General features: G+C 39.7%; 1 protein-coding gene across 9 annotated transcripts in view; it reads left to right on the top strand.

Annotated features, from left to right (window-relative positions):
* The first annotated feature begins 11687 nt into the window (after nucleotides 1-11687).
* The window catches only part of NAP1L1 (nucleosome assembly protein 1 like 1), a 38907-nt gene continuing 24106 nt past the window's right edge, over nucleotides 11688-26488 (top strand). For 4 of the 9 annotated variants that reach the window (XM_032296140.1, XM_032296119.1, XM_032296146.1 and 1 more), the window contains exons 1-2: nucleotides 12055-12471; nucleotides 23087-23123. In XM_032296140.1, the coding sequence (XP_032152031.1) occupies nucleotides 23107-23123 (17 nt within the window). In that variant the 5' untranslated portion in view covers nucleotides 12055-12471; nucleotides 23087-23106. Of the gene's footprint in view, nucleotides 11706-12054; nucleotides 12472-16073; nucleotides 16114-23085; nucleotides 23124-26488 lie in introns of those variants that run through there. The other 5 variants (XM_032296124.1, XM_032296167.1, XM_032296132.1 and 2 more) reach the window with 5 other exon arrangements.

Here is a 26488-nt window from a genome sequence, read left to right as displayed (position 1 = left end):
TTACAATTAATGACAAATCTAATTTTGCTGCTTTTTGCTTCTAGCTTCAAGAACTAATCTTTTGAAATATAAGAATCACAATTTGATCCTGCAGAGGTAAATATTGAAAAATAAAGTATGAAACATCTATTATTGGCAAAAGTGCATAACCACCTTCCACTTTTTTTTTTTTTTAAGAGACTGAGTCTCTCTCTGTTGCCTAGGCTGGAGAGCAGTGGCATGATCTCGGCTCACTGCAACCCCACCTCCCGAGTTCAAGCAATTCTCCTGCCTCAGCTTCCCGAGTAGCTGGGACTATAGGTGCACACCACCACACCCGGCTAATTTTTTCTGTACTTTAGTAAAGACAGTTTCACTATGTTGCCCAGGCTGGTCTCAAACTCCTGAGCTCAGGCAATCCACCCACCTTGGCCTCCCAAAGTGTTAGGATTTAAACTTATCCTATAATTCTCATTCCCTGATAAGTCCCTCCTTGATCAATAAATTGATTCCCTTTCATTTCTGTACTTCACTCCCATTCTCTTCTACTCCCATTATAATGTGCATAATATGTATGTGTTTGTATTTAATTAGTAAAGATGTTCATCTCACCCCATTATATCATGGTGTTCTTGATGCCAACATGGCTTGTAAGTCATAATGTTAACCTTGATCATTTAGTTAAGATAGTGTTTGCCAGGTTTTTCACTATAAAGTTAATACTTTTCCATTTCCATACTTTTTTCTTTGAAAGTGAGTCATTGTAATTCCGTACCACAACCAAGAGGACAGAATTCATCACCAACCCCTAGAGAGAAGAGTGTCTCCATATATTCTTTAGATTTTTTTTTTTTTTTTTTTTTTGAGACAGAGTCTTGCTCTGTCACCCAGGCTGGAGAGCAGTGGCACAATCCCGGCTCACTACAACCTCCACCTCCCATGTTCAAGCGATTCCCATGCCTCATCCTTCTGAGTAGCTGGAATTACAGGCGCCACCCACCACGCCCAGCTAATTTTTGTATTTTTAGTAGAGATGGGATTTCACCATGTTGGCCAGGCTGGTTTTGAACTCCCGACCTCAGGTGATCTGCCCACCTTGGCCTCCCAAAGTGCTGGGATTACAGGTGTGAACCACTGCGCCTGGCCTAGAATTCTTCTATAAGGAAAATTTCTCCCTTCATCACTGAAGTATTTATTCAATAATACTTATATCATTGTGGACTGATGGATATTTATTTTACTGTCTGAATTATAATCCAATACTATCACTGTTTTGTTGCTGAAATCGTTCCAGCTTTGGCCATTCGGGAGCTCTTTCAGATTGCCTCTGGTGTCCCTTTGATCTCTCCTACTTTCATAATTTTCTTCTTCTTCTTTTTTTTTTTCTTAAGCACTACAAGATGTTCCAGACTCATCTTGCCTTTTCCCTCCTTTAATTGAAAATGGTATTTAAAAACCAATTTTTGTGAACTGGTCATGCTTGTTACTGTGGTGTCACTGTATGTTACGCTGTTCTTGCACTGCTATAAACAAACCCCTGAGGCTGGGTAATTTATAAAGAAAAGAGGTTTAATTGCCTCATGGTTCTGCAGACTGTATAGGAAGCATAATGTTGGCAGAGTGGAGTGGGGAGGTGCCACACTTTATAACAACCAGATCTCATGAGAACTCACTCATTATTGTGAGGACAGCCTCAAGCCATGAAGGATTCTATACCATGACCCAACCATCTCCCACCTGGCCCCACTTCCAACATTGAAAATTCTATTTCAACATGAGATTTGAGCAGGGACAAATATCCAAACTATATCACACTGCTTCTAGGCTTCCTCATTAGGCAAAGCTAGGAAATATATTAACCTATGTCTATGTACATCTTTATTGTCCATCTATTTATCATCCATCTATCATCTATCTAGAAACACGAATTGATTCATTCTGCTATCTCTGACCCCAATCCAGCACCACATGGTTCATTCTAGCCTTCTCTCCTTGCTTATTTGTGACTATTTCTCTGATAGCAAGAGACCTGGCTCCCATTATCTACAATTATTTAGTTATTTGCCAAACTCTAGTATTAGGAGGGGAATTCTGTTATCCTAAAATTCTATGTTGAAGTCTTAACCCCCAGTACCTCATAATGTGGCCTTATTTGGAGACAGCATCTTTACAGAGATAATCAAGTTAAAATGAGGTCATTAGAGTGGGTCCTAATCTGACTGATGTCCTTATATAAAAGGGAAATTCAAACAGACACATAGAGGGAGGCACAGAAAGAAGATGGCTATTTACAAGCCAATGAGAGAGGTCTGAAACAGATCCTTCCCTCACAGCCCTCAGAAGGGACCAACTCTGCCAACAACTTAATTTTGGATTTCTATCCTCCAGAGCTATGAGAAAATACATTGTGTTGTTGTAAGTAGCATTTGCGATGCCACAAAAGAAATAGCACTCAAATATAAATTTCTTCAGCAAGGCAATTTAATTCTATAGAAGGGTGCTGCTCACAGGTGGAACAATGGTGAACACACACCTGGACAAGGAGGGGAAGGGGTACTTATGACTAACGGAGGTTGCCCCTACTGCTATGTCATTCCCCTATTGGCTAGGGTTAGACCACATAGTCTAGTCTAATTCTGATTGGCTATTTTAAAGGCAGCAGGGGTACGAGCCAGAGTGGAGGAGTGGGTAGTTTGGTGGGAAGGACAGTTACAGGCAGTTTAGAGCAGGTTAAGCAGGGGTCAAATCAGATGACCAGGATGAGTCAGGATGGGGCAGAGGACTTGGGGGACAGATGTGAACTTCTGATTAGAACGGGTGGAAAAGGTTGTTTACTGAAACTACAGGGATGTTAAACTTTAAAATAGAGAAGTAAAGAATAAGAGAGACGAACATACTCGAATACTTATTCTTTGAAGAGAAATTTGAGATTCATTATATCTAACAGTATTGCTTAAGCCACTAAGTTTGTTATGGGAGCCTTAGCAAATGGATACAGATTTTCTAGCATACAGAAAAATTATTTTCCAAATTACTAATGCTATCCCTTCGAGAAATACATTTATCAACTATAGTACAATGTTTATGTGTAGTTCTTTCTGTTTTAGCCTTGTAGTGTCCAGTCAAAATACTGTTTTCCAAAGTCCACTCCTTTTTTACTCACCCCCTTGATGAGATTATATGTTTACAATTCAGTTACATTAATTTGTCATAGTCTGCATTTCATCCTAGGATCCCCCAACATCTGGTTGATTTTTTGAAAAATTGAATATAGCAAATAGATTTCACTCAATGTATATAGTCATATATCTACTACCTATAGGATACAGAACAATTCCATTATCTTAAAAAAAAATCCCTTCTACAACCCCTTTGGAGTCAACTCTGCACCTCTCCCCCACCCCTGGCAATCACTGATGTTTTCTATCTTTATAGTTTTGTCTTTTACATATGTTGTAGAAATGGAATTGTAACATATAGGCTTTTGAGTCTGACTTCTTTCACTTAGCAAAAATGCATTTGAGTTTCATCCATGTTGAGTAAATTGATGCAGGACAGGCAAGCCCCAAAATTGAGGCTTAGCCCTGGAGGGTTCTTGGCTTTGCCCAGGAAAGAATTCAAGGGTGAGTGGCAGTGTTAAATAGTAACTTATTTATTTATTATTTTTTGAGACAGAATCTCGCTCTTGTTGTCCTGGCTGGAGTGCAATGGCACAATCTCCACTCACTGCAACCTCCAGCTCCTGGGTTCAAGCAATTCTCCTTCCTCAGCCTCCTGACTAGATGGGATTACTGGCATGTGCCACCAGTAATTTTAGTAATTTTAGTAGAGATGGCGTTTCTCCATGTTGGTCAGGTTAGTCTTGAACTCTCCACCTCAGGTGATCTGCCCGCCTTGGCCTCCCAAAGTGCTGGGATTACAGGCATGAGCCACTGCACCCAGCTATAAATAGTAACTTTTGTTGAAGTGGCAGTGCACAGCAACAGCAGAGGTACTCCTCCTGGCAGAGCAGATTTACACTACAGGCAGTGTGCCCAGAGGAGCAGCTCAGAGGCACTTCTGGAGTCCTACATACCCACTTCTAATTATATGTAAATTAAGGGGTGGTTATGCAGAAATTTCTAGAATGAGGGTGGTAACTTCCAGGTCATTGCCAAGGAAAGGGGTGGTAACATCCAGGTGTTGCCATGGCAATGGTAAACTGACAAGGACACTGGTGAGCATGTCTTATGGAGAGGTGCTTCCACCCCAGACCTGTTTTAGCTAGTCCTCAATTTGATGAGGAGTCCAAATCCTGCCTCTGGAGCCAAGTCCTGCCTCCTACCTCAGAATCAGTAGCTCCTTTCTTTTTATTTCCATTGTATGAATGCGCCACTATTTGTTTATCTACTCACCTGCAGAGAGAGGTCTTGGCTGTTTCCTGGTTTTGCCATTTAGAAATAAAGTTGTTTAAATGTGTGTGTGTGTGTACACAAGTTTTCAATTCACTTGGGTAACTACTCAGTAGAAAGATTACTGTGTCATATATAGTAAATGTATATTAAACTTTATTTCATTTATTATTATTATTTTAAGATAGAGTTTCCCACTTGTTGCCCAGTCTGGAGTGAAAAAGGCGCAATCTTGACTCATCACAACCTCCGCCTCCTGGGTTCAAGCTATTCTCCTGCCTCAGCCTCCCGAGTAGAGTAGCTGGGATTACAGGCATGTGCCACCACTCCCGGCTAATGTTGTACTTTTAGTAGAGAGATGGGGTCTCTCCATGTTGGTCAGGCTGGTCTTGAACTCCCAGCCTCAGGTGATCCGCCCGCCTCGACCTCCCACAGTGCTAGGTTTATAGGTGTGAGCCACTCGCCTGGCCATCATTTACTATTTAGGTAAAAATTTTTTTTTTGTTTTTTTTGTTTTTTTTTAGACAGAGTTTCGTTCTGTCACCCAGGCTGGAGTGCAATGGAGTGATCTCAGGTCAGTGCAACTTCTGTCTTCCAGGTGCAAGCGATTCTCTTGCCTCTCAGCTTCCTGAGTAGCTATGATTACAGGCATGTGCCACCACACCAGGCTAATTTTCTATTTTTAGTAGAGATGGGGTTTCACCATGTTGGACAGGATGGTATCGAACTCCTGACCTTGTGATCCACCTGCCTTGGGCTCCCAAAGTGCTGGGATTACAGGTGTGAGCCACCATGCCCAGCCCCGCTGGCCTATTTTTAAAAATGTTTTGAGACGGGGGTCACGCTTTGTCACCTAAGCTGTAGAACAGTGGCACAATGACTGCTCACTGCAGCCTCAACCCCCATGGCTCAAGTGAACATCCCGCCTCAGTCTCCTGAGTAGCTGGGACTACAGGCATACATTACCATGCCTGGCTAATTTTTAATTTTTTTGTAGAGACAGGATGTTGCTGTGTTGCCTAGGGTGGTCTCAAACTCCTGAGCTCAAGCAAAACTCCCACCCCAGCCTCCCACAGTGCTAGGATTACAGGCGTGAGCCACTAAAGAAACAGCCAAACAGTCTTCTGAAGTGATTGGACCATTTTGCATTCCCACCAGCAGAGTTAAGAGATCCTGTTGTTTGAGGTCTTCGTCAGTACTTTGTACTATTATATTTTTTTAAAATGTGAGCAATTCTAATAGGTGTGTAATGATATCTCATTGTGGCTTTATTTTTCAAGCACTACATTTTGAGGATTCAATACTGCCATATTTTTCATTCAATATTCTGCCATAGAATACTTCATTTTGTACATATATGACATTTTTCTCTCAATGTTCTTAGTAATAGACACTCTGATCATCTCCAAATTATACTGTGTAATTTGTTTTCTTATTCATTATGATGTAAAATCATATTTACTTTCTTTTTACCAGCAAGTTGTTTCATGGATGCGGGAAAATAATATCCAAATAATACCCAAATAATATTCAAACAAAAACCCAATGTCCAAACCATATCCAAAATCTTCTTGTGCAGATTAGATTGTCAAATTTGTCCCATATAGACTCTGTGATAAACGTAGAATTGATGTAATAGACTTCAAAAAAGGATTATTTACATAAAGTGTTGTGACTTCCTGTTTGTTTTCACTAGCCTCTTTATTTCCTTTCTGCGCCCCTACCTTCCTTTCTTCTTTGCTTCCTTCCTTTCATTTCTTTCTTTCAAGCAAACAAATATTTACTGAAAGCCCTTCACCACTAGTCACTGTTGAAACCAAGGGTATGTAACAAACAAGAACACCACCTTGCAGCAGTTAACAGTCTAGTGTAGCGTGTGTTGTGGGAGAAGGAAACATGGGTGAATGAATACTTAACATACTTACATAAATACCCACATACAAGTGTTGTCTGCAAACAAAGAAGGGTTTGCAGCCAGCTTTGTCTTGATTTGTCAGAGAACCTTCTCCGACTTGATTAGACTTGGATTTTACAGCAATAACTTTGGTAGATTGAAGTGGAGTCAGAGGTTGGTATTAGGGAGACCAACTGTGAGGCTATCACAAATGGTTTAGGTAAGAAATATTGAAGGCCCACACAAAACAATGGTATATTTTCTGCCTAAGTGGTCTATGTGTGAGAAACAAAATAAGATAAAACCTGGGAATGTAGAACATTATTTGGCATATAAAACAAAACAAAACAAAAATCCCAATCATAATAAAAGGTCAACATACAATGCAATAATCCTGTCTAGGAAAAAGAATTAAAATTTAAAAATAAACGAATGAATAAAAAGGCAACAGAAGAGAGCCTTGGGGTGATATAGCTGATCTGTATCTTTACAGTGGTGATAGGTACAAAAACCCAAACATGATAATATTGTATAGAACTAAACCATAAACACACAAATGGATCCAAGTGAAACTGGGAAAATCTAAGTAGGCTCATAGATTGTTACCATTACGGTAAACTGGAGAAAGTTTTCATGAATCTCCCTGTGTTATTTCTCAGAACTTCATGTGAAGCTATAATCATTTCAATGAAAAATTCACTTAAGTAATGACAACAAAATAAAGATATTCTTAAACAAGGCAGGCATAGTGGCTCATGCCTATAATCCGAGGATTTTGGGAGGCTCAGGTGAGAGGACTGCTTGAGCACAGGAGTTGCAGAGCAGCCCAGGCAACATAGTGAGATCCCCCAAAATAAAAAAATTAGCCAGGCATGGTGGCATGCATCTGTAGTCCCAGCTACCTGAGAGGCTGAAGTGGGAGGATTACTTAAGACAGGGAGGCCAAGCTGTGGTTGTACCACTGCACTCCAGCGTGGGTGACAGAGTGAGACCCTGTCTCAAAAAAAAAAAAAAAAAAAAAAAAAAAAGCTGTGCGCAGTGGCTCACACCTGTAATCCCAGCACTTTGGGAGGTCGAGGTGGGCGGATCACCTGAGGCCGGGAGTTTGACATCAGCCTGACCAACACGGAGAAACCCCATCTCTACTGAAAATTCAAAATTAGCTGGGCTTGGTGGCGCATGCCTGTAATCCTAGCTACTCGGGAGGCTGAGGCAGAATAGCTTGAACCTGGGTGGTGGAGGTTGCGCTGAGCTGAGATGGCGCCATTGCACTCCCGCTGGGCAACAAGAGCAAAACTGTGCCTGGAAAAAAAAAAGAAAGTTTTTTTTTAAACAAAAAAACCATTAATCTTTTTTTTTTTTTGGATGTAGAGAGAAAAATTTAAGGCATCTTGTCCATAATTTTCCACTTTACATTGCAGTTATAAATTAATTTGGGGAAAAGTAGAAAAAAATAAAACAATCCAGATCTGAAACTAAGATAACTGTGATTTAAATGTATCTTGAGCAGTTTTTAGATGATAACTATTATTAGCTACCTTAGAGGTTTTACCTACAGATTAATTCAGTGGGAAGAAAATATTGAATACTAAAGCACAAGTCGTTGCTCTGGGAACTTCCATGCATTTCTCTATTTCATGCAAATAAAGAGACAGGTTTTATTATAATTATTAGTGCATTTTTCACATAGGGAAAATTGAAGATCAGAGTGGGTAGGTACTTTTTGCAAGGACACAAATTGTTGGAAGGAGCCTATACCTGTCTGATGTTAAAACCTATGCTTTTTTTCTACGACACAGGGGCTGAAATACAGACACAAGCACAGTTAAAATATCTTCTTTGTCATCAGCTTACTTTTTGATCTCTATAGTTCTTATCCAATATTGAGAAATGTTGACTATAATATTTTTGTGGTAATTGTGGTGTGGATTACTTCAGCTTAGGAAAATGTCTTTTAAAAGTTGTGACTAGATAGCTTTTAATAAAATATTTCACAAAAAGTGTCAGATACTATCAGAAGACTTCAGGGTAGTTCCTTAAACCTTTGAATAAAACAAAAACAAAACTTCGGTGAAGGTTAAAAATGGTTATCTTTTATTCAACATTCACTATATACATCGGGCATTGTGTTAAGCAACTTAAATGTGTTAAAGTTTCACAGCTGGGCCAGGTACAGCAGCTCATAACTGTAATCCTAGCACTGTGGCAGGCCAAGTGGTGCACTGTCTGAGTTCAGGAGCAAGAGACCAGCCTGCGCTACATCGTGAAACACCATCTCTAGTAAAACACAAAAAATTAGGGGGCTGTGGTGATGCACACCTGCAGTCTTAGCTACTTGGGCAGCTGAGGCACTAGAATTGCTTGAACCAAGGAGGCAGAGGTTGCAGTGAGCTGAGATTGCATCACTGCACCTCAGCCTGGGTGACAGAGTGAGACTCTATCTCCAAAAGTTTCACAGCTGGGCAAGGTGGCTCACACCCAGCACCTTGGGAGACTGAAGTGGGAGGATCTCTTGAGTCTAGGAGTTAGAGTAGCCTGGACAATACAGCGAGACCCCCTCTTGATTAAAAAAAAAATTTTTTTTTTAAGTTTCACAGCAGCCCTATGAGGAGTACATACTTATTGTCCTCATTTTACAGATGTGAAAACTGAAACATAGGATGGCTAAGTGACTTATCCAAAGTTGCACAGTCATTAGGTAGTAGAATGGGGACAGAACAGGCTGACTCCAAAGCCACACCTCTAAGCCTCTAGGCTACACTGCTATAAAAACCTATCAAATGAAAATCATGGGAGATAGAGAAAAAAGGACCTTTCATTTTAGCATATGCGCTGCCAAAGGGAGCACGAGAAAAGATGCTGCAACAGAAAGTTTGGCATGGTCCAAGATCAGTGACAGGGTCACCATCTATTGCAATTAAATTAGACGAGTTAACTATATTGTATGATTTTGGAATATAAGAGAGGAAAATGTGAAAAGTTCAAAGGTGGCTGGGTTGGGTGGCTCACACCTGTAATCCCAAAACTTTGGGAGGCTGAGGCAGGTGGATCATTTGAGGTCAGGAGCTTGAGACCAGCCTGACCAACATGGTGAAACCCTATCTCTACTAAAAATACAGAAAAATTAGCCAGGAGTGGTGGCACATGCCTGTAGTCCCAGCTAATCTGGAGGCTGAGGCAGGAGAATCGCTTGAAACCAGGAGGTGGAGGTTGCAGTGAGCTGAGATAGCACCACTGTGCTCCAGCCTGGGCAACAGAGTGAGACTCTGTCTGAAAAAAAAAAAAAAAAAAAAAGGAGAAAAGCTCAAAGGTATCTTCAGGTCAGTCACCTTCTATCCCTTTTCTCATTTTCTTTTCTTTATAGCTTTCACTTACCAATTATTTACTATTGATAAGTGAAATTGTTTTATTACTAATAATTTTATTAGTAACATTTTATTACTAATAAAATACTTTACTAGTAAAATTATTTTATTACTAATCATTTACCTCACCTCACTACACCATAACTTCAATAAAATCAAGAACTTTGTCTTTCTTACTAAATGCTGTATTTCTGAAGTTGTCCCTAACATAAATATTTATTGAATGAATGCATAAATGTCTGGCCTTCCCTGGACTCTAACGGCAAAGACTTAGATTTACAAACTGGTTCAAAAGACTGTATTACAAATGCATACATTATTAGCAATTTTTCATTGTTTAGTTTCTTAGATTGGCTAGGATACACTAAAAAAAGAAGAGGGGGAAAGAGCATATGTACTGGCAATGATAAGCCCTAAGTTATAGGGGTCAGGGGGTAGTGGCAGGGGTGAAACCTAAAAAATCCAGAGCCTTAGTGCCTGAAGTGATGAAAATGGTTGAGGTTCCTGGTGTAGGATAAAAACCATCACAAAAACTAAATTCTCAATTTTGTCTTAGAAATTCTGCTACCATAAACATTTATGGAAAGAAAGTGAAAGTTAAGTAGTTCATTTTAATATGCTAATTACTTTGCATTGTACATATAGCTTTGATTAGAATGCAACATTCCTGAAGTTCTTATTGAAATTAACGTGTGTCAAATTTATGTTCAAACTGAGCACTGGTCTACATTGTTTATGTATAGTGGGTTCTTCCTGAAGATTCATTATTGTTGCTATTATACTCCTTGTTAGCATTACATCAGTGTTGAGGAGGGTGTATAGGAATAGGCTGAGAACAACAAAAGAATCACATATGAAAAACGAAAATGAATGAATAAACAGAGGTATCTGCAGTGTAGAGTGGGAAAGGCAATGTCAATGAGGTTCTGGAGGGCCAAAGAAAACACTGTCTCCCCTAAAATGTAAGATACAGTTGCTAAATGTGTGGATTAAAACAGAGGATTCTAGACAGTTTGAAGTTAAAAAATGCAAGATTTAGAGGTTCTTAAACTTCTTGGTCTTAGGATTCCTTTACACTCCTTTAAAAATTGAAGACCCCAAAGAACTTTTATGTGCATTATTAATACTGATATTTATGTTAGAAACTAAAATTGAGAAATTGGCTGGGCTCGGTGGCTCACACCTCTAATCCCGCCCCCAAAGAACATTTATGTGGATTATTGACACTGATATTTATGTTAGAAATTAAAACTGAGAAATTGGCGGGGAGCGTTGGCTCATGCCTGTAATCCCAGCATTTTGGGAGGTCAAGGCAGGTGGATCACCTGAGGTCAGCAGTTCAAGACCAGCCCAATACATTTTTGTATTAAAAATTTGTATTTTTACCGTGGTGACGGGTGCCTGTAATCCCAGCTACTTGGGAGGCTGAGGCAAGAGAATCGCTTGAACCCAAGAGGCAGAAGTTGCAGTGAGTCGAGATCGCGCCATTGCACTTCAGCCTGGGCAACAAGAGTGAAACTCTGTCTCAAAAAAAAAAAAAAAAGAAAAGAAAACAACAACAACAACAACAAAAAAAGCAATCAAATGTTAAGATAATTTTTATATGAAAAATAACTACCCCTCTTGCCCCCAAATCGAGTTTTTGCAAATCTCTTTAACATCTGGTTTAACTGCAGATGACTGGATTCTCCTATCTGCTTCTATTTTCAGTCTGTTTCCTTATCACATGTCATGTAGCCTCCGGAAAACCCCACTGCACACTTGTTGAGAGAATGAGAATGCAAAAGGCAGTCTTGACATTAACATGGAAATAGTTTTGGCCTTCCCCTTGAAAGGGTCTGGGGACCCTCAGACCACACTTTGAGAACAACTTTTTGAGTTAGTCAATTTATCATCCCTTGAAAATTAGCTATGAGGTTTCACAAACCAGAGGATTTAATGGGATTTACCTTTTTCAGAAAGATGAAACAACGGACATACTGAGTGTCCTCATTATAACACATCCAGAGAATGCACAAATATGCCATTTTCATCCGTCAAATGAACTGAAGCCGAACTGAGGAGACAGAGTGTCAGGTAAAAGGATGTGGGGGTGGGGGTAGGGATGACGAGCACCCTCTAAAGGCGCGGAGACCCGCTGGCACAGGAGAAGCAAAACCGGCAGAAGCGGCCGCCGAAGCAGTCTAGAGGAAAGAACTGTTTTTCTTAAGCAGGGAGGTAAAATGGTTACCGGGGGCCGGCGTGTTGCTGGAATTAGGCTCTGACGAGGAGGGCCCGGCGCCTTGGCTGCGGCGAGCGAGGGACCAGGCAACTGGCGCCCGCCGTCCGCGCTCGCCGCAGCACCCCGAAGGGGGTGGGCCAGGCCCGGCGCCGGGCACCCGGGTCAGGCCTTCCCCACAACTGATGGGAATGAGATTTCCTTTCCGGCTCAGCGGGTAGAAATGAGACGGTGGGATGCTTAGCAGAGGAGGTTACACACCGGAGGGAACTAGGGAGCCCAGCCGCGGCGCCTGAGCCTCGGGGCGGCAGGAGCCTTCAGCTGGGGTATGGAGGTCGCCCGGGAAGAAGGACGGTTCAGTTGCTAGGCAACCCGGCCTGGACCCGCCTCTCGCTGGCGTTGCTGGGAGACGACGAGGCCGGGGGAGGGCGGCGAGAGGGCCCTACGTGCTGACGCTAATTGTATATGAGCGCAAGCGGCGGGCTCTTGGGTCTTTTTTAGCGCCATCTGCTCGCGGCGCCGCCTCCTGCTCCTCCCGCCGCCTCCTGCTCCTCCCGCCGCCGCTGCTGCCCTGAGTCACTGCCTGCGCAGCTCCGGCCGCCTGGCTCCCCATACTAGCCGCCGGTAACGGATAGGGGCCTGGAAGGGATGGGGGAACGTGGAGTTGGCTGGGCGGCCTGCGCAAATGGGAGGGCCGGAGGGATGGAGGGACTGGGAGCCTGGAGTCGGGGCCGCTGGCCGCCTGAGGCCTCTGGGGTTGTCCAGTGAGGTCGGAGTGGACCGCGGAGTCCCGACCCTGCCGCCCCAGGGCCGATCAGCGCTTTTGTCCCGGATGGCTGAAGCGACGTGGGGGTCGGCGCGGCCTGAAGTTCTCTGAGCCCCACCGTCTTTTCCGCGTGGACCGGAGCGAGGCCGCGGCTACGCCCGGGTGCTCTGAGAGTGGGCCGCGCCGCGAGGGATCGGGAGGCCCCCGGCGTACTGGCCGGGCCGAGTACAGAGCTGGCTGCCTCTTCGACGCCCCCCTGCTTTTCCCTAAAAAATAATACGGGGAGGGAGGCCGCTGGGAGATGAAAAGAACGGCGGAGGCTGCGAATTCCGACGGGAGGGAGGGGTTGCGGAGGGACAAGGCCCGGAGGCGGGGAGGGGGCGGGGGAGGCTGCGAAGCTCCCGGGCTCTCCGCCCACTGGGGGCGGCCACGCGGGGAGGGGAAACCCCCGGCGGCTTCCATCCACACGTGGGAATGCGCTGCGTGGCCGCCGGCTGGGCCTGGTTGGAGACCCTTGCCCTCGGGCTAACCTTACTTTGAAAGTTGCAGAGACAGTGGAATGTGAAAAGGAAGAGTGAGCTAGTAAGCCGTGTCCCTGGGTTTCAAACTCTTCCCTGCTTCTCTTTGGTCTTGATCTTTTTATTGGTACCCGAGGAGAGAGTGGATGTTAGCTGATGGTGAGCAAGGGCCTCCGCTGCTAGTGCTTTAAAAAGTTAACACGTGTATAGCGCTTATGTTAACTGTTAGTAGCAAAAACTTGTAATTGTGTATCCTAAGTAGACTTAGATGGGTGTCTTCATCAGGGCTTTTTCTTTGGGGAGTATTGATCCTAATCGAGTTAAACTCCTAAACCAAGCTTGTCCAACCGCGGCCCAGGACGGCTTTAAATGTGGCCCAACACAAATTCATAAGCTTTCTTAAAACATGAGGGTTTTTTTTTTTTTTTTTGAGATTTTCTTTTTTTTTTTCTGAAAGGAGCTAAGCCTTGAAGCATTCTCACTCTCTCTCTCTCTCCTTCCTTCCTTCCTTTCTTTCTTTTCTTTTCTTTTTTCTTTCTTTCTTTCTTTTTTTTTTTTTTTAAAGCTCATCAGCTAGTTAGTGTGTTTTACGTGTGGCCTAAGACAGTTCTAGCGTGGCCCAGGGAAGCAGAAGATCGAACCACCCCTGCAAACGGTTCTTAGATGAAAATAAAAAGTTTGGTCCTTTATAGCTTTAATTGTTCTTGGCTTTCTTACAAATTACTTCCTTTATTGAAGTGACTAGAATAAGATACTTAACTGTTTTCTTTTTAAGATGGATGGAATGAGTATAAACTTAGCCAAGTTTGTAGCCTTCGACCTTGTCAATGAACCTCACTCCCCTAAAATTTCGGGGATGGCAGTGTAGGAAGGCTGCGACTGAGGTCCTATCTGGGAAGGCTGGACTTTAAAGTACAAAACGGAGGAACCAGGCACAGGATGTCCTCAAGGGGCCCCTATTTTAGACGGTCACTGGTGATAAGTTAGTTTTCAAACAACTACATTTTAAAATCTCACCACTATATTTTAAGGTATCTCACGGCTGCATTTTTAAATTTACACTGCTTGCCTGGTTTCAGAAGAGCTGTAAAAAGAAATTTGGCTTTTTGAAAATAGATGGATTCAAAACATCTTTGGAAAGGAGTATCTGGGTCCTCTTTTTTTTGGTTCTTTTAAATTAATACTCCTATTCTTAGTTTGGAGCTAATACACATTACCTTTGATTGAACAAAGGGAAAACCTTTCATGTATAGGGTACCATTTAAAAATCAACGAGAAATAAGTGAATTTTAGTTATCTTCAAGGGACTCTCGTATTTCAAGCTTGTTTGAAGTTGCCCAAGTTTAAATAAATGGCCTAAACCTAAACTATAGTTCTAAGAATACTGTCCTTTGGAGAATATATGGAACTAAACCTTAGTAGGTGGACTTGGACATCTTCTGTCATAAAACCTTGACTCATAGATTCTCCTTCCAGGTCAGCATTGTTTATTTAATGAATAGAAATTTAAAAGTTTTCACTCTACCAATTTGAAAATCTAAATCTACTACAAAATACCTATTTTTATATTAGGCCCATTAATTTTTCAGAATTATAAAGCTAATACTGAATGTGGCAAATGACTGTGCTTGGCCTTTAATGAAATTTTTGAAAAGAACACCTGTACCATAACTAATGTAGTCCAAAATGCCATCCCTCACTTTATTCAACCTTGCCTCTGTTAGCTCCTGGTGACTAAATTGATTCTAAATTTCTCAAAATATGGTCAAGACACAGGGTCTTTCTGTAGGAGAAGGGGCTAAAGAAGAAATATCTGTTGGACTTCAAAGGTCTGAAGATGTCAAATACAGTATTTTATTCACTCTTGTTGTAAATTTAAAACAGGATTAGAGCAGATGAATCCTCATCAATATTAACATATTAATGATCAGTGTATTCAGATCTTAAAGTTTAATCAGACCCGTAATTACTTGTGTTCTCAGTTTATTTGAGTAACTAGCACCTGTATGGACATGTGTCAGGTATCATGAGCAAAAGAGGCAAATTGGTTGCTTAGATATGAAATGTTAAATTGTGATGAGGGCTGTGAAGGAAGAAAAGGGTAAAGGGGGGCATAGAGTAATACAACGTTTACACAAAGGAACCTGTTATGATTGATGACTTTAAGTTCCATTTCAAGCTAATTTCATCTAAATAAGTTTTTGGGCAGTGTAGAGGTTAGAAGGAGAGAGTTGTTGCTTTACACCTATCCATGCTTAAGTCCTTTATTTAACACAATGACTGCAGAACATTAGAGTATATTACTGGGCTTGCTGTAGAAAGTGGCTTTTATACATTTGGTTACCAACTCTGCCTTTTACTTCCTAAATATTTGTATACATTTTTACCTATTCAGAAGTTTTGTACATTTTGATTTTTATTGGGAAACAGGGTTTTATATATATTTTTTCCTTGTGGAGACAGGCTCTTACCATGTTGCCCTGGCTGGTCTTAAATGCCTGGCCTCAAGCAATCTTCTTGCCTTGTCCTTCCAAAGTGCTGAGTTGAGAGGTGTGAGCCACCACACCTGTCTAGAGTTGCAATTTTGGCCTTGGAACTATTTTCTAAAGAGGGTGCAGAAGAGCATAATGGGTAAATAATGTAATAGCACTTAGTGATTATTCAGGTGTTACTTTAAATTCTGTGTGTACTATTAGTTCATTTAATGTACTTAGAGACAGATAGCTTCAACATTTTAACAGGGAAATAGGTACAGAATGGTAATAACCTCTCCATGGTTACGTACATGAGCAGTGATAACTTATGATGAGATAATTTTTACCCTGGCTTTGAAAGAAAGTTGACTTTCACTGTTCTGCTTTAAATCAGCATATTAGTCCATTTTCCGTTGCTTAGAATACCTGAAACGGGGTAATTGATTAAAAAGAATTTATTTCTTGCAGTTGTAGAGGCTGAGAAATCCAAGATTGAAGGACTACATGTGAGAACTTTGCTTGTGGGGACTCTGAAGGTTCCCAAGGCAGCACAGGGTATCACATAGGGAGGGGGCTGAGCATGCTAACAAAGTAGCTCAGATCTCCAGTTACCCTGGTGGGAAACTGGGTAATTTATAAAGAAATACATTAATCTGTGAATGGATTAATTCCTTTGTGAGGGAAGAGCCCTCATGATCCAATCACTTCTTAAAGACCCCACCTCAGTGCTGTCACATACAGGCTCAAATTTCAACATGAGTTTTGGAGGGGACAAATACACTATAGCAGCATAGAATTCAGAAGCACTCCTCCTTGTATCCCAGTGTGCTCTAGGGAAAAGCCATGTAGCAGTTATGGTCATGAAGTCTTCTTCCAACATAGAATTTGTTTATATATACAGTTATGCTTGGCTAATGATGGGGATATGTTCTGAGAAATGCATCATGAGGCCATTTCATCCTTTTGTGAATGTCATAGAAATGTACTTGCACAAACCTAGATGGTACAGCCTACTACATACATAGGCTATATGGCATAGCCTGTTGTTCCTAGGCTACAAACTGGTGTGGCATGTTGCTGTGTTAGGCAGTTTTAACTTTTTTTTTAATGAGTTGGAGTGGACTCTAATGACAAAAAGCATAGTATAGTAAATAAGCCAATAAGTTGTTTATTATCCTTATCAAGTCTCATGTACTGTACATAATTGCATGTGCCATACTTTTATATGACTGTGCAGTAGGTTTGTTTATACCACCATCACCACAAACATTAATAATGAATTGAGCTGTGACATTACTAGGCAGTAGGAATGTTTCAGCTCCATTATAATTTTGTGGGACTACCGTTGTACATGCAATGCTTTGTTGACTGAAATGTTATGTGACTGTAGTTGGGTAACGATTTCTTAGCATTATGTCTGCCCTATATATCCAATCAGTTCAGTCAATCGTCTCCCATCTTCAGTGGAAGGTTTTGTTTTTAGTTTGTTTTAGGAAGGAGGATTTGCATTCAGGAGATCAGGTGTGGTGGCTGTCACCTGTAATCCCAGCACTTTGGGAGGCCAAGGCGGGAGGATTGCTTGAGCCCAAGAGTTCCAGACCAGCCTAGGCAACATATTGAGACACTCTGTCTTTTAAAAAGAATTAAAACAATTAGCTGAGTGGGGTGGTGCACACCTGTAGTCCCAGCTACTCAGGAGGCTGAGGTGAGAGAATCACTTGAGCCTGTGAGATCAAGGCTGCAGTGAGCTGTGATGATGCCACTGCACTATAGCCTGGGCAACAGAGCAAGGCCCTGTCACAAAAAAAAAAAAAAAAAAAAAAAAAAATAGCCTTCAAGTATGTTTTTAGGGTCAGTTTTTTCTTTTGAGATCTTATACATACCATATATAGGTGAACCTTTTATTATGAAGTGACCTCTTTATCTCAGTAATGTTTTTCCTTGAAATCTTTTTTTTCCTGATATTAATAGAGTGATATTACCTTTGGTTAGTGTTTTATTCTGAAAATGTCTTTATGTTACACTTTTTTTTTTTTTTAAGGAGATAGGTTGAAGTGTGGTGGTAACAATCATAGCTCACTGTAACCTCAAATTCCTGGCCTCAGTCTCCTGAGTAGCTAGGTCTACCTACAGCAAGCATTTTAATTTTTTTGTGGAGCTGATCTATGTTGCCCAGGCTGGTCTTGAACTCCTGGCCTCAAGTGATCCTCCTGCCCCAGCCTTTCAAAGTGCTGAGACTGTAGGTGTGAGCCACCGCATATGGCCTCACCTTCATTCTTAGGAAATGTTTTGGTTGGGGATAGTATTCTAAGATTGTTAGTTCTTTTCAACATACTGAATTCTTTTCAACATATTCTGTTGTCTTTTGGTGTCTTACTGAAGAGAAGACAGCTGTCAGTCTTTTCTACCTTTTAAGTTAATCTACCTTTTCTGTGTGTGCTTTTGAGGTGAATTTGTTTTTGTTATCTTGCCTTTTTACTGATATATAAAAATTATACTGATTTTTAATATATATAATTTATATATATGATACCTATAATTTTTATACATATGAAAAATCCTGAGCTGGATAAATACATATATATGGATTCTTTATTTTATGGTTTTAATTTGTAAGGCTACCTGAATCTGTGGATTGGTGTCTTTCATCACTTATGGAAAAATCTTGGATGTTAATTTCTTCAAATATTCTGTCCTATTCTCCTGCTCCTAGAACTTGTATAAAGTCTTTATGAGATTGATGACTTCCTTGCAGATAGTGTATTTTCAAGCTGAGATCAAAGACAACTCAGCTTACTTTTTCTGTAGGTATATATTTGTTTATAGCCTGTTGGACAATGTTTGTCTTTGTGTAGGTTGGTTTCTGTTGTATTCTTTTCTGTTTCTCCTGTTGGCTGTGAACATTACTTGTCTGAATTTTTTGAGGTCTAGAAGGAAGCTTTCATTTATATTTGGATATGCAGATAATCTGACTATACCAGGGACAGATCACTTTAAGTACATAGCTTGGAGTTTGGAGGGCAATACAGATGAGGAAAATTTGGGCTTTTTGTCCAAGAGAATGAATTTATTCTTGAGGAATATAGCACCTTGGAGTTCCTGCTTAATTTGGGAGGGTTACTGTAAAGATACCCACCTTGGACAGGCCCAGGATTTTAACTTTGGTTAAAACCAAAGTTCACATTGCTTGTAATTGGCAATTGACCTCAGTGCAAAAGTGCCTTCTGCTTCCTGTTTTACCCTCAGTTTTGGACTGGTAATTCCTTACTATCTTGTTAGCATTTCAGTGCTTTTAAGATTTTATTTTATTTTATTTATTTATTTATGTGAGATAGGGTCTTACTGTCACCCAGGCTGGAGTGCAGTGGCATGATCTCGATTCACTGCAACCTCTGCTTCCCAGGTTCAAGCAATTCTGCCTCAGCCTCCCAAGTAGCTGGGACTACAGGTGTACGCCACCATGCACAGCTAATTTTTTTGTATTTTAATGGAGACTGGGTTTTACCATGTTGCCCAAGCTGGTCTCGAACGCCTAAGCTCACGCAATTCGCCCGCCTTGGCCTCGACAGTGCTAGGATTACAGGTGTGAGCACTGTGCTTGCCCATATTTTTCATTGGTAGGATTGACCTGTGTAATCTAGTTTGTTGCTCTCAGGAATGAAAGTTTTTCACAGAGAACTTGGAATGCAATTTATTGTCTAACAAATAAGATTCTCACTGATTTCATTTAATGTCAACTGCAATAAAAAATTAATATGGATATTAACTTAAACTTATGTTCTCAATGTGATCTAACTCTCTGAGAACCACCTCTCAGAAACTGAGTTTCTGGTTTAGAATGCAGATTTTGGGGTCCCACTTCCTCAGGTGTTTTTCTGCTTCATATAGATGATGAAATAGAGCCAGAAGTTGTTTACCTGAATTTGTAGATTGCTACAAAGTTGATGTCAGCCCAAATGATCACAACTGACTAGAAAATTAGATCTGCCTTACAACCAAGAGATATAATTTATCCAGAATAGGCAGGTTTGAGCAGCCTTCTCTGGAGGAGTAAATGCCTCCTGTTAATGTTCTCTAAATTATCTGTCTTGGATCCTCTACTAAAGATGAAGTTTCATTTTAAGAGTTTAAACTATAAATATAACGCTGCAAATGGACATTGAGGTTAGCAATGTAGCCATTCTTCTGCAAACACATTAAAATGTTATAAAAGGGCCAGGTGTGGTCGCTCACACCTGTAATCCTAGCACTTGGGGAGGCCGAGGCGGGCGAATCACTTGAGATCAGGAGTTTGGGACCATCCCGACTAACATAGTGAAACCCCGTCTCTACTAAAAATACAAAAAATTAGTTGGGCGTGATGGCATGCGCCTATAGTCCCAGCTGCTGGGGAAGCTGAGGCAGGAGAGTCACTTGAACCCGGGAGGTGGAGGTTGCAGTGAGCCGAGGTCACACCACTGTACTGCAGCCTAGGCAACAGAGCAAGACTGTCTCAAAAAAGTAAAAAGTTATAAAATTTAAATTTGGAAGTTTTGGGGTTTTTTTGCTTCTATTTTTGACAATTGCTGTGTTTACTAGACACTATATATTAAACCCAGCAAATTTCAGAATAAATTTGTATTGGAAATTATTGTATAAGTGTGTGTTTTGGAAAACCAAATGCAGTCATGCACATAATGACATTTCTAGTCAAAGATGGACCATGTGCGTATGTGACAATGATTCCATAAGATTATAATTCCTTTTTTTTTTAAAATTAAACAGGGGAAAGCATGATACCTTGTTTTTATTGTACCTTTTCTGTGTTCATATGCATAACTACTTAGCCATCATATTGAAGTTGCCTACAGTATTCAGTACAGTCACATGCTATATAGGTTTGTAGCCTGGGAGCAATAATCCATATCATAGTCTAGGTGCCTAGTAGGCTATACCATCTAGGTTTGTGTAAGTACACTCTGATGTTTGAACAATAACAAAATCATCTAAAGACACGTTTCTCAGAACATACTCCTATGTTTAATCCACACATGACTGTAATGGTGAATGGAATATATGTTCTCATTACCCCCAGTCCCTTCTATCTCATTAGGTTACTCCTGTTAGGTTTTTGGTGTGTGTTTTCAGAAGGATTTTATTTACGTTAAAGTATGTACATATATGAGTGATCCAAATGGGATTTTGGCCTACATCCTATGCCTTGCTTTGGTGTTCTTTCATAGCAACTCAGGTCTGTTTTATTTGTGACTGCAAAGCATTCCATTTTATGCATATTCCATGATAGTACTAAGTTTATAATAAGCTTTGTGTATTACCCCAAAGAATACAATGCTATAATTGGCAAGATCAGATTTAATTCCTGTAATCATGAATCTTATCAGTTGGAACAGACTAATTTATAATTTATATAAATTATATAAATTTATATAAATCACACTAATCTATAATTATAGACTGACATCTTATTTTGGAGAGAAAGAAACCTTTATAGGAGTGTGTGTACCAATAAATCTTACTTAACCAGAATATATAGGTTGGAGAAAGCATTTCTGAGGAATGAAACTTTGAACTGAGAGCCAAAGGATGTGCGGGACTTGTTCAGATCTGTGGAGGAAACTTCTAGGTGAACATAGAAAGCAAAGGCATAAGATTCTTTATAATTTTTTTATGGTAGATCTCATAAGTGAATAAGTCTGGAAGTGGACATATTTTATTTTTTTGATTGTTTTTTTTTTTAATTTTTTTAAGAGACAGAGTCTCACTGTGTTGCCAAGGCTTGCCTTGAACGTCTGGTCTCAAGTGATCCTTCTGCCTCGGCCTCTCAAAGTGCTGGGTTTGCAGGCGTGAGCCATGGTGCCTGGCTGAGATGGACATGTTTGAGGCTTTTGATATTCCTGTTGTCAGATTGCTCTCCAGAAAGATACAGCAGCAGTAGCTAGAAATAAGGATGCATATGCACACGTTTCCCTGTATTAAAAGGAAATTATTGATGATGCAATAGACAAACTGGTATCCTACTTGCATTTCTTTGATGTCAAAGATTCAATATTTTTCTTTTTGATTAGTATTTATAATTGTTAAACATTTTGTAAATGCTGACTCATTACCCAGCATCACTAGAAAAATTCATCAGTACTATTAGGAATTATTTATAACAAATAGAAAATATTTATAGAGTTAGACACATTAGGAAGAAATATTTTCTTTATAATTACTCTAAAGGATAGACTAGATCAGTAATAATGTTTTCCCAAAATATTAGCACTTAACTGCTAAAATCAGGATCTTTTCCATTTTTAAAAACTCTTCATTCATAGGTATATTAGATATGTTGCTATGAAAGCAAACACATCTTATAGGATTTTGTGGGTTAAATATGTACTATGATTTTAATTTTTACCAGGTAACTTGATTCTATTTATTTATTTATGTATTTATTTATTTATTTTTTTAGAGATAGGGTCTTATATTTCCAGGCAGGCCTTGAACTCCTGTGCTCAAGTGATCTTCCTGCCTCTTGCGCAGCTGGGACCACAGGCTCCTACCACTGTGCCTGGCTAAGATAAACCTGATTTTAATGTGGATTCTATCTAAACTTGCTTTAGTTTTTATGTAATCTGTAGATTACCTGTGGCATTCTGCCTTTTTTTCTGCCTGAATATAACTCATCTGCTTAATAAGATTTGTTTTTCTAAAAGCAGTATTCTCCAGCTTCATACTAATCTCTTAGTGAGAAGGAACTTAGGATATGCTCTGTTCAGTCCTAACAGTAAACTTATTCAGGTCTGGTAACCACAAGTCTTGACAACGTCCGCAGCATATCTAGGGGAAGTTGGAGGTTGCTGGTTATCAGTTATCTAACATGAGGTACATATACATTTGAAGAGATAAGGAAGGCTTACCTGACATTAAAATTGGGACCCAGAGCTTTTGAAATAGTCTAAAGGGTTGATATTTCACCCAGGGATGAAGTCTTTTTAAAAAGATAATCAAGGGGCATAGTGATTACAGTAGGCATCAGATTATAAAAATGAATATTGCTAAATATAAAATGGATTTTGTTTTAAGATGCTACGTAGCCAAAAAATTTAAGCAGAAATTGACCTTTTTGATTGTTAAAAAGATATGAATGAAGACCCTTTTGTACTGTTTTCCTTTCCTATGATTCTAGCAAATGTTGGATTTTTTTTTTAACCAATGGTGGTATTACAATCTTTACACAACAGATTCTAAAAGCTTAATGGTAACTTTTTTTATTTTAGATAATATCCTATGAAAAATTATTTTTGGTACTGGTAAGGAAGAATTTGCATGTTCCATGAGTTTTCTTCTTAACACTGATCGTATTTTAAAGGAAACAGACATTTCTTGGTGTAGTTTTCAGCATAGTATTGATTTAAAGGGTTTTGGCTTCATATGTTTTTATTGGTTTTAAGTAAATCATATACTTTTTTTTTTAACATTGATGTTTCTCTCCGTAGATATTTGGAGTTCTTACAACATGGCAGACATTGACAAGTAAGTGGCAGAGAGTTGGTTCTTTTTCAGAGATTTTTGGCATCACTTTGTATTGTGATGTTTTAACAACAAGTAGCATGAATTATATATTATGAAAATGTAGTTACTAATGCTTAGTACCTACTTTTGCAAAGAGTTGAGTGCAGTGTATTCAAGATAAAATATAGAATATTCTATATTGTCATAAATATATGAAACAATTTGCCACTATTTATTTTTAAGAAAGTGCTAAGCATGATAATGGATTATAAATACTTGCAAAATTCATTTTTATTGTATATATTTCCCAAAGATTTTACTGCTTGCATTGTAATGTACCAAATGCCCAAAGTGTGAATAAAATGTATTTATATGTAGAGCTTAAGGAATACTAAGACAAGTTAAAAATGGAACATTACTATTAGAAGCCTTGTGTGCCCCTTCTCAGTAGCACCTTTCCCTTGCAGACATATAAGCGCTATCCTGACTTTTGCTAATTCTTTTCTTTGCTTTCCTTTAGACTTTACCACCTATAAATTCTCAATCAGTGTTTAATTTTGAAAATCTGAATAGTGATCACAAAATTAGCTGAGTAAAGCAACATTACCACTGTTAGTTGAAGGCTGCAAGACACAATAACAAGGAAAAAAGACTATCTGGGTCGTAGTCTGGCCTCAGCTTTCTTGAGGCTTTAGAAAGACTTATTCTGGAGAAGTATTGGGCAAGGTCATGCATCCTGGGAGGCATAGGTTTAAGCAAGTTGGCACGTGGCAGGATTCTACTGTGAATGGGTGTTTTATAGAACTAGGGTCAGGAAGAATGGGATGAGGTGCACAGTATTTGTGTAATTTTACAGTAGCCTGTGTTAAAATAGAGCACTTGCAAGTGAGGGGATGCTAAATGATTATGCATAGCTGTTGTAGGCGTCCTGTTGTAGGCATCAGCGAATGATACCGGGAGGGCTGGAAACTTTAGTACAAGGTCAGCACAAAGAAGTACGTATAAGAATTTAGGCCACTCTTATGCATTCTATCTTCAGCATTAAAAAAAACCAGAAGAGTGGAAGCAGGCATTTTTAGTGATAATGGTAAAGTGATTGTCTCCTATGTCACACTTCTGATTTGGATTGCTTAACCTTGGTGACATGGCTGTCATTGGATCTATTTTACTACCTTCCGAGGTTTCATCTTGTTTCTCCTCTTGGGTTTGTTGTTTGCTATATCTCACATTGCCTTCTCATTTTGTTAGTACCTTCTTGGAAGAGTACAAGGGAGTTAAATTATTTTAAGACATATCATGACTCAAAATGACTTATCTACCTTTTATGCTGGATAGTTATGCTTCTATGCTGAATAGTTTATTTGGGTGTAGGATAGTAAGATGGGAATCATTTTTCTTCAGAATTTTGAAGGCACTGCTCCATTGTCACCTTGTTTCCAGTGTTACTGTGTTGAAGTTTGGAGTTATCACAATTCTTAACCATAACCATTTGTGTGTGATAGTTGAGAAATACATACATTTACAGTACATACATTTCTGGAAGCTAATCTGGCTTCAGAGTTCTGAAATTTTCACGTTATTTTTTTGTCTTAATGTTACACATTCGGCAGTTGACCCTTTCAGTGCAGCTATTCAGTGGCTTTTAGTTCCAGGGATATTCTTGATTTAACTTTGCGATTGCCTCATTTCTGTTTTCTCTTTCTGGAGCTACTATTAGATGTTGTGTGTTGGATTGGTCTTCTAATGATCTTTTGTCCTATTTTTCATCTTCGTCTCTTTGCTCTTCTCTCTGGGAAGAACTGAAGACTATCTTTCAACTCGTGTATTGGGTTTTAAAATTTCTGTTGTTTTAGTTTCCAAGACTTCTTTTGTTCTTCCTGTTTTTTGTTTTTAGTTTTATAGCATCCTGTTCTTGTTTCATCAATGGTAATGTCTTTTCTCTGGATGTTTCTTCTACCTGTATAGTCTGTTTGCTCTTATATTTTCTTTCCCTTGTTTGTTTTAGTCTTAATCTAAGAGGCTTTCCTCAAAATACACGGCAGTACTTGCTTGGTTGCTCATTAAGATTGGGTTGGGTGGGATATAAGGATAATTCAGAGATGTTTAAAGAAAGGAAAATTGATTAGAAAATTTGAGTATTGGAGGGGGAGGAGGCTTGTTAATTTGGGATTTCAGTGTCGGGTCACCAGAGTAGGCATTTGTTAGAACCCCCAGTTGTAGAATGTTTGTTTATTTTTCTGGGTTAGTCAGATTCATTGTTGAACAGTGTCTGGGTAAAGAAAGACCTGGCTTCCAGTGTTCCTCTAATTGTAGAGGAGTCCCTGCATTTAGCATTCTAATGTATACATAGTCAGTCCTATATCTTTGATACTATTAACTGTGTCTGTTGTCTTCCAGTTCAAGTTCTGAATTTTATCCTTTCCCAAGAAGGAACTATTTCTGCTGTGGTAGGGGAGAAGATCTAATGATTTAGCTGCTTATCAATTTTTACTTTCTTGTTTTAGCCACTTTTTCTCCTGTCCCACTGTTTACCCTAGTTCTAGAAATGAACCTGGTACCACCAGCTCTTATCCGTTTAAAGACTGTAATTGGGCTGGTTCTCAGCTTTCCCCACTGCCAACTTAGATTTCAGTTCTCTCAATGAAATTATCACTTGTCTGGTTTCCAGCTTCCAGAATGTTGCTGCTCTTGTTTCAGTTTCAGCCTTAGTCTGCTAAAAAAACAAACAAGCCCTTTATTATAATTTTAGTGGAGATTTTAGAAGGATTAAGATCAGCTGAGTTTGTACCAATGGCCATCTTAACCTTGAAACTCTCATTTTAAACTTTAAAAACAATAAATTAGTATGATAGCTTGATTTCCTTCTTCCCTTATTGTTTAATTTTGGATGTCTGTTAGCCCTGGGAGTATAGAAGTCAGAGGGGATTCTTGTTCTTGAAAACCAGTCATTAAACCTTTCTCTGTAAAAGGCTTGGTAGTAAACATTTTAGGCATTCTAGGCCACATAGGATTCTCTAACTGCAGTTGGCCCTCTGTATCTGTGAGTTCAGCATCCATGAGTTTGCATCTGAATTCTACCAACTGCAGATAGAAAATATTAGGGAAAAAATAAAATAAAATATAACAGCACAATAATAAATACAAATAAACAATAGAATATAACAACGATTACTGTTTTTTGTTTGTCTGTTTTGTTTTTAATAGAGAATTCTGTGTTACTCAGGCTGGTCTTGAAATCCTGGCCTCAAGTGATCCTCTTGCCCTGGCTCCCAGAATGTTGGGATTGCAGGCATGAGCCAGTTTGTCTGGTCCAGCCTAATGTAACTATTTATATTTACATCGTATATAGTATTATTGTAAGTAATCTAGAGGTGATTTAAAGTATA

The sequence above is a fragment of the Sapajus apella genome, unplaced genomic scaffold (genome assembly GCF_009761245.1).
Source record: "Sapajus apella isolate SASKATOON/1434 unplaced genomic scaffold, GSC_monkey_1.0 scaffold2, whole genome shotgun sequence".
NCBI classification, from domain to species: Eukaryota; Metazoa; Chordata; class Mammalia; order Primates; family Cebidae; genus Sapajus; species Sapajus apella.
This window is presented reverse-complemented; position numbering and strand designations above follow the sequence as displayed.